Raw genomic sequence first — 12512 nt, forward strand, 5'->3', positions numbered from 1 at the left:
CCACCCGCTGTGGGACAATTCCATGTCGAGCCAGTCCTCAGTGAAGGGTGATGGATGCGGCCCTGATTCTGCCCTCCCTGGGGCAGGATGGGCACCGGTGGAGATGGGCCAGGAGTCGAGTATTCGGGATGCCGGCTTATCCTGGGATTTTGCGGGATCTTGCTCTGCTTTGCGCAGCTCACCTGGCTGGGCTGATAAAAGACCCATCTCTCCCTCCAAGCGTGGCCTCGTAGGGTTTTAATATCCGTCAGTGATGGAGGCTGTTAGGAGCGGCAAATAATCCCGGTGGCGTGGTCGCGATGGGAGGAATTTTTGGTTAATTAACATATTAATAAAAGCACAGTGGCCCCGGTGAGGCGCAGAGCAGCCCCTTCGCCTTGCCCAGCCAGCACGGATGCAGGCGATGCTCTGCCTGGGCAGGCGCTCCAGCAAGCTCAGAAAAGGAGATCCGATTCTTATTTTAATTAAATTTTTTTTTGGGGGGTGGGGTGGGGAGAGAAAATTAGATGCCACCAGCAGAATTACGGTGTGAGGACATAAATGGCTCTTTTCTCTCCGTAGCACATTCGATTCTGGTCACGTATGTGCAGAACACATGCTCTGCCCGTGCAGATGCTTGTAGCTATCTGGACAAGTTTCCGTGGCAGGGGTGGGCGGTGGGAGACCTACGGGGTTTCCTCTATCACTTCAAATCCTTTTGACCCTCCCTGGACTGTGACATTCTTCGCATTCTGAATTTCTTAATCTCTCTCCCATTCATTTTGGGATGTGGATTAGCATGTAAACGAGAGATCTGGTTTCAGAGCTTGCTCCCCCTACTTTGCTTCCTGCAGGCCCCCACAACATGCTGTGATTTTAAGGGTTGGGTTGGTTTCTTTTTCCTCATCCACCTGGCTTGCATCTGTAGTAGTGACAAAATTTGGTGTTTCGGAGCCTTCCCGGTAGCTGAGCTGGCAGGAGCTCTGAAAATCGTATTTTTTTGTGCTTCATTTTGACTTTCAGATGGGACAGCAGCCCCAAATCTGGCCATCCCATTCCTCCGGTCTGAATCTTTGGGAAATCTTTGGTGACTTTGGGAAACATCAGTTCTGGTTTTGTTTGAAACCACCCAAACCAGGCCAGCTCTTTTGGGAATTTTGATGTGTGGGGGTTTGCATCAGCAGCACGGATCAGAGGGGATGCTCGAGGCAGCTGCTTTTACCTTGCAGGATGAAGGGGCAGAGGAGGAATGCTTACCTGTGTGGCTAAATCATACCGATGGCTTTGGGCCATTTCATGCCGAGATGATTTCTTCTCATTGACAAATGAGCTGAGCCACCTTCTGAAGTTGTGTAATTAGAAGATAAGGATCTGGAATCTCATTTTCTCTCCTTTTTTGGATTATTTCATGCATTCACAAATACTTTGAATTTGAAGCCTGGGTCTGTGATGAGCCGGTCCAAGGATATTTACCCGATTTAGTGCTGAGCTGCCTGCCACGGTTGCGGCATTTATTTTCCTTTTCTTTAGGCATCTTAAAATTCAGTGAGTTTGGTTATTCCTGAAAAACAGAGGCGAATGGGGGGGACCAGCCACCTGTGGGGGTTTGGCACCATTTGCATGTGGGTTGCACCCACAAAGCTGTGTCCTTCAAAGCCTTGGGCACCTAAAGGTGTCATTGCCTTTAGGTGGGGGATCTTGGGGGGTCTGGCTGCATGTCGGGGTGCCGGCAGCCCCGGCAGTGTGGTTGTGTGCCAGTGCCGGAGCTGCCGGCCGAGCCCACGGCTGCTCTCAGCTGTCTGCAGCAGCTGCACAGCGAGGGGTGGGATGGGGGGGGACAGCACCCCCGGGGCAAATTTGGCATCGGAATTAAAAAAAGAGTTTCTATTTTGGGAAAAGTAAGGTTAGGAAGAGCCAAAAATGTGAGTGGAGAAGTAGCCTGAGACCATCTCGGTTGGTGGAGCTGGGATGCCCATGCCTTGATCTCCCCGGTTAATATTTAGCCGGGTTTTTGGATGAGGCAGTGATGCTCCGGGAGCTCCCGCCAGCGGTTGGTGGCATCCCAAGGGTTGTCTCTTCGTGCCTCCAGTGCAGGAGGGCAGGTTACATGAACACACGGCTCCCTTTTTGCTTTTGAATCCTTCTATTTAATCTGGCAAAAGCGTCTGCCTTTCCAGCCGTGCCTGCGTTAGGGCTCCAACCAGTGCCAAAGGCTTGGGGGGATTTTGGCATCTTGTTCTTGGTGAAGCTCCCAGCGTAAATCCAGCACCAACCAGGCTGGGTGTAATTAGCCAAAAGCCATCAGAAACCCTGATAGCGTATGGAAATGCAAAGCTTGATTAGATACATCAACGTGCAACAGTTCAATGCAAGACGGCAGTGTTTTGGACACCGAATTTGCTTTTTAATCGCTTTTCATTTATTTCAGGAGCCGGAAAATTCAAATCCGAAACATCCCACCCCAGCTGCGATGGGAGGTAAGAGGAGCAAGCGGAGAAGGGTAGATCAGATTTAAGGACTAATCCCCCCCCTCCCCAGTTTCTGTACTTGGGGTTAAAATTGATTTATCCTTTTCTTTGTTATTAATTGGGTCTAATTATACTAGACTTTTGTGTCCACGTAGGTTATTCCTCTTCTGTTACAGGAGTAAATTCAAGCGGTAGAAGCAACGTAAGCCACACCAACAAAAATCCACATTAATAACAGGGTTATATGATTTATCTATTGTATAAGGAACAAAATGGATCCTTTCTTCCTGCTGGCTGCTGGGACTTTTCCCCGACAATTTTCCCCCCCTCATTTGGCTCTGAGGTCCCATGGTCCAGCGTCCTGGGGCAGGCAGGAGCTTCCTTCATCTAATTGCTTGTGAAATCTTAATGACTAGAAAGCTGCCTTTATTGATTGATTGTATTTCTCTGGTCTGTCCTGACAATCCCAGTGTAAAGTGGTTTTTTTTTCCTCCCTTCTCCAGGTTCTGGATGGTTTGCTAGCCCAGTATGGCACCGTAGAAAACTGCGAGCAAGGTAGGACTGAAAAAAGATGCCAACTTGTGTTATTGAAGATATTTTCTGCCCCAGCTATTTTTGCGGGGGGAGGAGGGTGAGGACGGACATGCGATTTTGCTTTGTCAGCAGAAGCCGCAGCTAAAGATGTCAAGAGGTCTCAGCCCGGTCGCTGGGGCTTTTTTTTTATTGTTCCCTGTTGCTAAAAGACGAATCCCATGCAGTGGCTTTGGGCAGCGCACGTGGGTGTCCCCGCATCGGGTGCCAGGTCGGCATCATTCCCACCGCACCCGTGGGTACCCACCGGCAGCCGCTTTGGGGGAAGCTGCAGGATGCTCTCCCGAGGCTGGCCGGGGACTATCTGTCTCCGCTTGGCAGATTTTGTCTCAGCCTCTGATGGTGATCAGTTGAGACAGGAGGTTTAATATTGCCCCCGGGATGTTTAATGAGAGTAGAGTTACCATAACCCTCCTAGAAATGGAAAGGAGGGCTCAGAGGAGCTCCTGGGACCGTCCCCGGGCTCTGGCGAGGGATGGCAGGATGGAGTTGGGTTTGGTGCAGAGCACGATGGCATATAGGGATCCTTTAAATAAGGCAGGAGGGACTGTGCTGCCCGGGATGAGTCCCAGCGTGGCCTGAGCCCTCGGACACTCTTCTCCCTTGCAGGAGAAAAATGCTTACAAATCCCTGGGAAGCCCCGGAGGGGACTCATCTGAGCAGGGACTTGTCTGAGGGGGTCTCTCAGCTTTTTGGGGGGATCTTTGGTCTGAGGCACTCGTGCTGCCTCTCTAATTTCTGCTTCGTTTGCTCTCAGTGAACACGGACAGCGAGACGGCCGTTGTCAACGTCACCTACGCCAACCGGGAGCAGACCAGGCAGTGAGTGTCCTGTGGACCCCCGGCAGCTCGGGCTGTCCTCCCTGCTGCGGCTCCGGCCCCTTCCCCGCTTGCAGAAAACAGGATTTGAGTCAGATGACCTCAGAATTCCTGAATTTTGGATAAAAATGCAGCAAGTCTTTGAGGACACCCTCCCCAAGCTCTGATTTCTTTTCCTTCACCTTCAGATGGACGTTTAAGTTTTTAGGCTTTTCCCGGCAGTTCACAGAGTAAAAACCTAACTTTTTGCTCAAGGAAAAGTGGAGATTTTCTTGTATTTGCATGATTTCGGGAGTAAGGTCTCCAGAAAAAGTAATAATGAGATCAAATATCATAGGAGCTGGTAGGCGTCAGGCAGCACGTGTCCTTTCTGGCTGATGGCCGTGTCATTGAGAGACTTGCAACTCCCTTCTCCATCCTGCCCAGGGAAGATCAGACTTTGCACTAAATGCAAATGGAAAATTAATTGGGTTTTCATCACTGTTTATTTCTTTTTCCTTTTGCCCCGTCAAAAGGCTTTGGAAAGGGACAGGATCAGCGCTTTCCTTGGAGAGCAGCCTGGAGGAGCGTGGGGATTGATTCATAGGTTTTTATCCGGGAAGGTTTCTGTCACCAAGGTGGGAACGTGTCAAATGTGGCCACTGCGGCCACGCCACCATCCCCGGGGACATCCCCTGCGGTCACTCTGCCAAAGCGCCGGATTCCAAAGGGCCGCCCGGCCGATAATACTTCAGCTGTCAAACCCAACTTTGCTGTGGTTGCATGTGCGGCCGCAGCAAACCTTCACGGGGGAACCGCTGTCTCGTTTTACTTTCTGTAATAACACAGGGCAGGGTCTGGCCGTGGAGCCCAGCAAGGGGAACGCTCCTGGTTTGTCCTCCCGTCCCTTGTCCATCCGCACCAACCCTGCGTTATGCACCCCATAAAGTGAAATATTTTGAGTTTCTTTTACCACTGAGCAAAAGAATTTTGTGCAAGTAGTTTTGCTCTCAGATCTGCAGCCCTTCTCCCCTGCTTTTTCCTCCTCTGGGAATGCGTGGGCTTCATTGAGCATCTTTCTCTGGTCCCTTTGCATCCTGCAGGGATGAGGCTGCTAGCAGGGAAAGTCTCTGTTCGGCCAGTTTTAGGGTTTTTTGGGTTTTGTTTTGTTATTTTTTTTTGCAAGAGTTGAGTCACTGACCACTTTCTGGAGAGCTGCAGTTTGGGTTGTCTCCGCAGAAAGCTGGGGAGGTTTGAAGGAGCTGTGGAGAGCGGTGGCCAAAGCTGTTGCTTTGCTCTTGCTGCCAGCCCCATCTATCGACAGTTTTCAGTTCTTGCAGTCCCTGAAGTCCTGCCGGGAGAGGGATTTGAGATATTGGACAAAAATCATAAGGCAGAGGAGATGGGGGAATCGCTCCCTGCACGATCCCGTCCTTGCCCTGGGTGCTCGGAGAGGTTCCCCTTAAAATGCTTTTGCTCATCCAGGCTGGGTGGAAAGTCCTGCCAGGTCCCCACGGCATCGGCGACGTCTCCTTTCCCCGCTCCCGGTGCTTCCCTTGCTGGGCGTTATGCCAGTGAGGGCTTGGCCCGTTTTGAGCCGAACTGATGCGTTGCCACTCGGCGTGGGAGCGTGACAGGAGGGACCCTCACCCCCAACTCCTTCTCTCCTTCCAGAGCCATCATGAAGCTGAACGGGCACCAGCTGGAGAACCACGCGCTGAAGGTCTCCTACATCCCTGACGAGCAGTCCATGCAAGGGCCGGAGAACGGGCGGCGAGGCGGCTTCGGGGCACGCGGTGCTCCCAGGCAGGGCTCCCCCGTCACTGCCGGGGCACCGGTCAAGCAGCAGCCAGTGGATATCCCCCTCCGTCTCCTGGTGCCCACCCAGTACGTGGGTGCCATCATCGGCAAGGAAGGGGCCACCATCAGGAACATCACCAAGCAGACGCAGTCCAAGTGAGTCCATTCTCCTGTGAGCTGGTTTGCGCCTTGTGGTTTGCAGTGATTTCTGAGGCTGGATTTTTTTTTTTTTTTTTTTTTTTTTTTTTTTGAGAAGGGGCTATTTGAGGCCCCTCCGGCTGTCCTGCTGTGCAGGGCAGTGTGTCCAAGAGCCACTTTCCCATGCCCTGTCCCAGACAGTTTTCTCTGGCTGCGCTTCCCTATGTGTCTCCCTTTGCCGGGGCTGCCCTGGCTGGGATGGGACCCAGGCAGGCGCACAGGGATGTCGCTGCTTCAGCCGGTCTCATTTAGCACGAGCTTGTTGAGCTTCACCCACCTGCTCTTGCGTTTGGCCCCTGAGCTTATGTTGGCTACGGCTCTTGTCCCCCAAGGAAGGCTTTATCTAAGACATGAAGTGATGGACAGCCCATCCTGTCCCCCAGGCTTGTGCTTGTTCCACTACTTAATCACTCCTGTTGCTTAAAATAAATAGATGCTGATGCCTTATTTGGATTTCTGTGACTTGAGCTTCTAGCTACTGCATCCATGTCGAGTATCGAGGCCAGAATTAACTCCTCTCATCTCCCCTGGGTGTATATAACCTTACAGTCGAGTGTGAGCTCCAGGCGGTTCATGGGGAGCGGAGCAGCCGGCACTCGTGCTGCTGGGAAGCCGCAGAGCTGCTCCCCTTCCCCAGAGCCCATCCCGTGCTTGCAGGATCGACGTGCACCGAAAAGAAAACGCAGGAGCCGCAGAAAAAGCCATCAGCATCCACTCCACCCCCGAGGGCTGCTCCGCTGCCTGCAAGATGATTTTGGAGATCATGCAGAAGGAGGCAAAGGACACCAAGACGTAAGGTTTCCCCCTGCCTTTCTGTGCATGCGTATCCCATCCGCAGCTTTTCGCTGGGCTGTGGTACCCTCCTAACGCCCAAAGCCGGGTGATGCTCCCGTGCGTGCAGGAGCTTTGGTTTGGGGGACCCAGGGACTCCAAGCAAGGGGACTTGAGCTTCCCCCATCCCTCTGTACCAAATCCCTTCTCTTCTGGCTGCGGTAATCCTTCATGTTGTTTTATTCCCCCATTCCTCTCTCAAGAGCTGACGAAGTGCCTCTGAAAATCTTGGCCCATAACAACTTTGTGGGGCGCCTGATTGGCAAAGAAGGGCGAAACTTGAAGAAAGTGGAGCAGGACACAGAGACAAAAATCACCATCTCATCGTAAGGATCCTCTTTTCCTTTGGGGAAACCAGGGCAGACCTTCCTCAGCCCGGGGCGGGTGGGGAGGATGAGGAGGAGATGGGTGATGTGATGAGAGTGGGCAGAGATGCCTGTCTGTCAGCTGGGAAGCCAGCCTGTGGCGTTGTTGCTTTACTCCCCAAAGCTCTCTCGAAGAATCTTGGCTTTATATTTTTTGTGCTGCCCTCCCCGTCCCTTTGGTGTCCCCTCCCCGTCCCTTTGGTGTCCCCTCCCCGTCCCTTCAGGGCTCCAGAACTCAGGACCAGCTGGTTTGATGGCCAGGACTGGGGTTTTACTCTCAAGCCATGTTTTTGGGGAAGGCAGAGTGGACTTCCCCGTGGAAACCATGGTGCTGGTCCCTGCTCTGACTGGGACCAGGCAGTCCCAGTGGACAGTGGCAGTGGCCCCCCATGTCCCCAGCACTGCAATGGCACCCATCAGAAGGAGCAGAGGACCCAGCGTAGCGCTGGTCGTGTGGGGTCTCGGTGCTGACGCTGGTTTTCCCATCAGCTTGCAGGACCTGACTCTATACAACCCCGAAAGAACCATCACGGTGAAGGGCTCCATCGAGAACTGCTGCAAAGCGGAGCAGGAGATCATGAAGAAAGTGAGGGAAGCCTACGAGAACGACGTGGCTGCCATGAGCGTGAGTGGGGTTTGGTCCTGCCCTGCGTCTGGGCTGATGGGAGCTCTCTAGGAGGTTGCCCTGATAAAAGCAATGAGCATTTCTTTCCTCTCGCCCTCAGTTGCAATCTCACCTCATCCCTGGCCTTAACCTGGCTGCGGTTGGCCTCTTCCCTGCCTCCTCCAATGCAGTACCTCCTCCGCCGAGCAGCGTCTCCGGAGCTGCGCCGTACAGCTCCTTCATGGTAGGTGAACACCGGGCAGCTCAAACTGCTCCTGCTTCCACCTCGGGGCTGTCCCCTGCATGGAGAAGACCCTTGCGATGGTAAGGGTTATGCCTTCAGCATCCCCTGCTGTCAGCAGGCAGGTCAGGTCCAGCGTGGGTGCAGGATCTGGTCTTGTAAATTATTGCAAACTGGGTGGAGAAGGGGCTCAGACCCCACAGGGTTTGGGGGGCTCAGCCCTGCACCCTTGGGAGACGCATGGGCATCACTTGGAGGGGACTTAGAGCCTTGATCCCCGTGGTGGTGCTGAGCCCTGAACGGTGATGCTGAGCCCTGAATGGTGACGCTGTACCCGCAGCCTCCGGAGCAGGAGACGGTGCACGTCTTCATCCCCGCGCAGGCGGTCGGTGCCATCATCGGCAAGAAGGGCCAACACATCAAGCAGCTCTCCCGGTTCGCAAGTGCCTCTATCAAGGTAGTGTTGCCCCAGCGGGGACAGACCCCGGACCGCCCCCCCCCAAACACCTCTGCCAGCACCTCCCTGAGCGGGGGGGCCTTTCTGGCTGGGAAAACCACCCAAAAAGCCCAGGCAGTCGGGCTGGGGGCCCAATCCTGCGGCGCAGGGGAGGGAGGGCACGGCTGCCACCTTGGCCGTGCCGCTCTCCGCCGCAGCCACCGTCTCTCTCCCCCCTCCAGATTGCCCCTCCGGAGACGCCGGACTCCAAAGTGCGCATGGTTGTCATCACGGGCCCTCCAGAAGCTCAGTTTAAGGTTCCCCCTGCGCTACCGTCACCGCGGGGGATTCGGGGTGCCCCTCTCTGCCACCCCATGGAGCCGGGAAGGGAGGAGCAGGGCGGTGACCCCAATTTTGAGCCCAGTCTGTGGCTGGGTTAACGCAACATTGGCTCTGCCAGGGGCTGAGCTGGTTTAAAACCCTGAGGAATTGGGATTTCGTGGGATGCTGGCCCATCCCGCGTCCCAGGGATGGAGACCCCCCGAGCTGGCTGCACGTGGTGGGGACGTGTTGGGGGTAGGACGTCTCGGGTGGTGCCTGATTCCGTCCTCCCTCCCCTCTGCAGGCGCAAGGCAGGATTTACGGGAAGCTGAAGGAGGAGAACTTCTTTGGACCGAAGGAAGAAGTGAAGCTGGAGACGCACATCCGAGTCCCCGCCTCGGCCGCGGGCAGGGTCATCGGCAAAGGGGGCAAAACCGTAAGCAGAAGCAATGCTTGGGTGGGAATTTGGGAGGGGGGTGTGACATCCCTGGGAGGGTGGCTACTTCATACCAGTGCCTGGGGACATCCCAGGGACAGATTTCCCCGGGTGATGGGCTGGGACTTCCCGGAGGAGCTTGTGCTTCCCGCACAATGCGATGGGGTGGTCTCTGCCCCTACCCCGCAGGTCAATGAGCTGCAGAACCTGACGGCGGCAGAGGTGGTGGTGCCGCGGGACCAGACCCCCGACGAGAACGAACAGGTCATCGTGAAGATCATCGGGCACTTCTACGCCAGCCAGGTACGGCTCCGGCAGCTCCCGCGCTAGCACTAGTGGATTCTCTGATGGCTCGTATAGGGTTGTGTCCATGCGTGTAGCCTCCCGTGGAAGTTTTTTCCATGCCTGGCTGGTGGTGTTTGCAGAAGTGGGTGATGGTGGGAGAAGCACAGAGAGTGTGACCTCCCAAACCCCTACTTCTGGAGGAAACCAGGCTAAAAAATAGGGCAGGAATGGATTTCCAGGAGCCATTTCGCCCAGCCGTTGCACTTTTCACGACACGCAAAGCTGTTTTGCTGGCCCTGGGGTTCCCTCCCAGCTCCTCCCTTTGCTCTTCTACATCCACAGATGGCTCAGCGCAAGATCCGAGACATCCTGGCCCAGGTGAAGCAGCAGCACCAGAAGGGACAGAGCGGCCAGACGCAAGCGCGGAGGAAATAAGAGCAGCACCGACACCAACGTGAAAAGCGGAACAAGCCAATGCCGGGCTTAAGAGTGGCTGGGAATCAGTTACCGTAGACAGATGCTAATTTTTTCATTAACCGATCGAGATTAAAAGGCAGTTTTGATTGGCTTCCAAGGTAGATGGCTAGGGTAAAAAAAGAAAATTGGGTCCGTTTTTAGCTCCACGTGCCAGGACAGCTACTTAAATGAAGCGAGAGGTGCTGCAACGCGCCGGGCCAGCCGGCTGCTCCGCCGAGGCCGGCGCGGCGCTGGGTGCCGGGGGACGACGGTGTGGCGAAGCCGCGGCCACCGCGGTGCTGGGTCCCCCTCTCGCGGGTGCAGCATTTGCCCTCTCATTTAAGTAGCCTCTGGAGGTCCCGTCCCAGCCGGGGCGCCCGGCGGCTGCGTCTTCCTGACCCCTCGCTCCCTCCCTCTCCACGGCTGGTGGATATTCCCAGAGCGATGTTAAGCCTTTTGGAGCATTTAATTTTGATTTTTTTTTTCCCCCTATTTTAATTTTTTTTTTTTTTTTTTTTTTGGGAAATTCCAGTGGATTCTTACCAACCCCTGTTGGTAATGAGATCCATTGTAGGCAAAAAAAAAAAAAAAAAAAAAAAGAAAATAAACCCCCCACCTTAGCACCAAATGGATTTGGGTCCCTTGGGAGCTCTGCACCTCTCCAGCCTCAGAACCACCAGCGGGTGTGCGGGAGGGCAGGATTCCTCCTGCCTGTGCTGCCTGCAGTGCAGTGCCTTGTAAAGCCTTAGAAGCCAGGAGAGCACCTCTGTTTTCCAGGATGATTTTTTTCTTTCAGTTGTTTGAATGTTTCTTTTCATTTTAAGTTAGTTTAAAGAAAGAAAAATTTTTTTTTTTAATTTTTTTTTTTTTTCCGAAGCCTATGAAAGAATGGCAGAAGCGGGACATGCGACCATTTTTCTCAGTGATCTCCGCTGCGGAGGTGACAACCCGTCCTAGAGACGAGGCAAACTGTCCGGGGAAGGGAAGGGGCGAGGGGAAGGGCTTTTGCTTTTCACTCCTCCCTTCAAGCAACAGCAATAAACCACCACCAAAAAAAAAAAAAAAAAAAAAAAAAAAAAAGGCAAAGAAACCCCTGCTTGGTAGGAAACATTGAATTAATCTTCATCTCTTTAGTAATCAGATTATGGGAACTAAATGTGTGCAGAATGGTTTGGGAGGTGGGGAGGGAGCCGGAGGGGTTGCGGGGTGCAGCGGAGAGATGCTCAGCCGCAGGGCGCTCGGTTTTGCCGCTGAGCCGGCGCCGGTTTTGTGCCTGACTCCATTGCCACGTCCTCCGCCAGCCGCCCTCAGCCTCAGTTTCCCCACCCGGAGTGGGAGGTTTGCACCCCAAAATCCTGCTGGAGCCTCCGGGGGCTCAGCTGCGGGGGAATACAGGTTTGTTTGGTTTTTTTTTTTTCAGAAAACACCCAGGGAATATTTTTATTAGCAAACTGGGGAGGTGCCAGCTCACGTGAACTCCCCTGGGGCTATTTGTGTCTTATTCCCCCCCCTCCAAATCTCTCCAGGTGGGGAAAAAATATTCTTGAAATTTGGCACATTTTTATTAGTTCATAAAGGTATTTTTTTCATTATTTAAAAAAAAGAAAACCGCAACCACCACCCTCCTTTCTGCAGTAAGAATAACTGTTCTCATGAGACGATACCAAATATATACGTCAAACGAATGTAATATGGTTACTGATTCCCGTCACTCTTATGTGGATTTTATATTTTAGATATATTTTAATGATTTGTTTTTAATATTGAGTATTTGGAAGGGACAGTAACTGCCGCTATCACCTCTTCCAGGCAGGGGAAGGTCTTGTCTCCACGGCGGGGCTGGGGCAGCCCCCGCGCCGCGTTTTTTTGCTGCAAATCCAGCCAAAATGTGGATTTACACTGATTTTCCTGCAAATTGGGGTGGGAGGGTGGAAAAACAAAATTGGGATTAATCTGGGGGGAGAGGGATGTTGCCAGATCCTGCACTCTCTGGGTGGGAGGAGACCCAGGAGCAACCCCCAGATGAGGCAATTTGGGCATAAAAGGAGGGAATTTGGAGCAAACCTCGCACTGATGCTTTTATCTGTTTATTTTCTGAAGTGGAGACCAGCCCTCTCGCTCCGAGCAGGCATTTTCCTGGGTGCAGCCTCCAAAGCCAAACCCAGCTTGAAATTCAGCTCGTGCAGCATCAGGAAGGTGGGTGGTTCATTGATAAGGGAACACGGCAGCAGTTACTGTCCTTTAAACCATTGCAACAACAGGAAGATGTGGGGGAAGGCCAGGTATTGCTGTGTGTTTGAGCAATGAGAGAGAAAAAAAAAAAAAGAAAAAAAAAAAAAAAGAAGAGAAAAGAAAAAAAAAAGCTACCTCAAGGTATGAAGTTACCTCAGCAATTGATTTTTTTTTTTTTTTTTTTTTTGGGCTTGCTGATATTTTATATAAAAGCTGATAGTCTTGAATATTTTATTTTTTTAATGAAAAGAGAAGTTAAGTTTCATAATTTCTTATGAGCCAGGAGTTATGTGCAGGTAACCAAGTGTTATGAGCTCTCTATGGAGAACGACAGGAATTTCAGACATAGTGGAAAAGATGGCAGCAGCTTCTTTTTTTTTTTGGCCTTTTCAAGCCAGTTAATGAATTTCACCACAACACAAGAGCTGTCAGATGTCGCGACTCTTCGAGACCTTGGACAAATTGGAGCCCA

General features: G+C 52.8%; 1 protein-coding gene across 1 annotated transcript in view; it reads left to right on the top strand.

Moving 5' to 3' along the window:
• The window catches only part of IGF2BP1 (insulin like growth factor 2 mRNA binding protein 1), a 31146-nt gene extending 19653 nt beyond the window's left edge, over positions 1 to 11493 (top strand). Inside the window, exons 3-15 of the mRNA XM_069786533.1 lie at positions 2408 to 2456; positions 2951 to 3002; positions 3796 to 3859; positions 5510 to 5791; positions 6491 to 6625; positions 6868 to 6990; positions 7519 to 7654; positions 7755 to 7877; positions 8215 to 8331; positions 8553 to 8627; positions 8936 to 9067; positions 9257 to 9370; positions 9695 to 11493. Coding sequence (XP_069642634.1) covers positions 2408 to 2456; positions 2951 to 3002; positions 3796 to 3859; positions 5510 to 5791; positions 6491 to 6625; positions 6868 to 6990; positions 7519 to 7654; positions 7755 to 7877; positions 8215 to 8331; positions 8553 to 8627; positions 8936 to 9067; positions 9257 to 9370; positions 9695 to 9787 — 1495 coding nt within the window. The 3' untranslated portion in view covers positions 9788 to 11493. The remainder of the gene's footprint in view (positions 1 to 2407; positions 2457 to 2950; positions 3003 to 3795; positions 3860 to 5509; positions 5792 to 6490; positions 6626 to 6867; positions 6991 to 7518; positions 7655 to 7754; positions 7878 to 8214; positions 8332 to 8552; positions 8628 to 8935; positions 9068 to 9256; positions 9371 to 9694) is intronic.
• Positions 11494 to 12512: the final 1019 nt, after the last annotated feature.

Source organism: Haliaeetus albicilla, chromosome 7, assembly GCF_947461875.1.
Source record: "Haliaeetus albicilla chromosome 7, bHalAlb1.1, whole genome shotgun sequence".
NCBI classification, from domain to species: Eukaryota; Metazoa; Chordata; class Aves; order Accipitriformes; family Accipitridae; genus Haliaeetus; species Haliaeetus albicilla.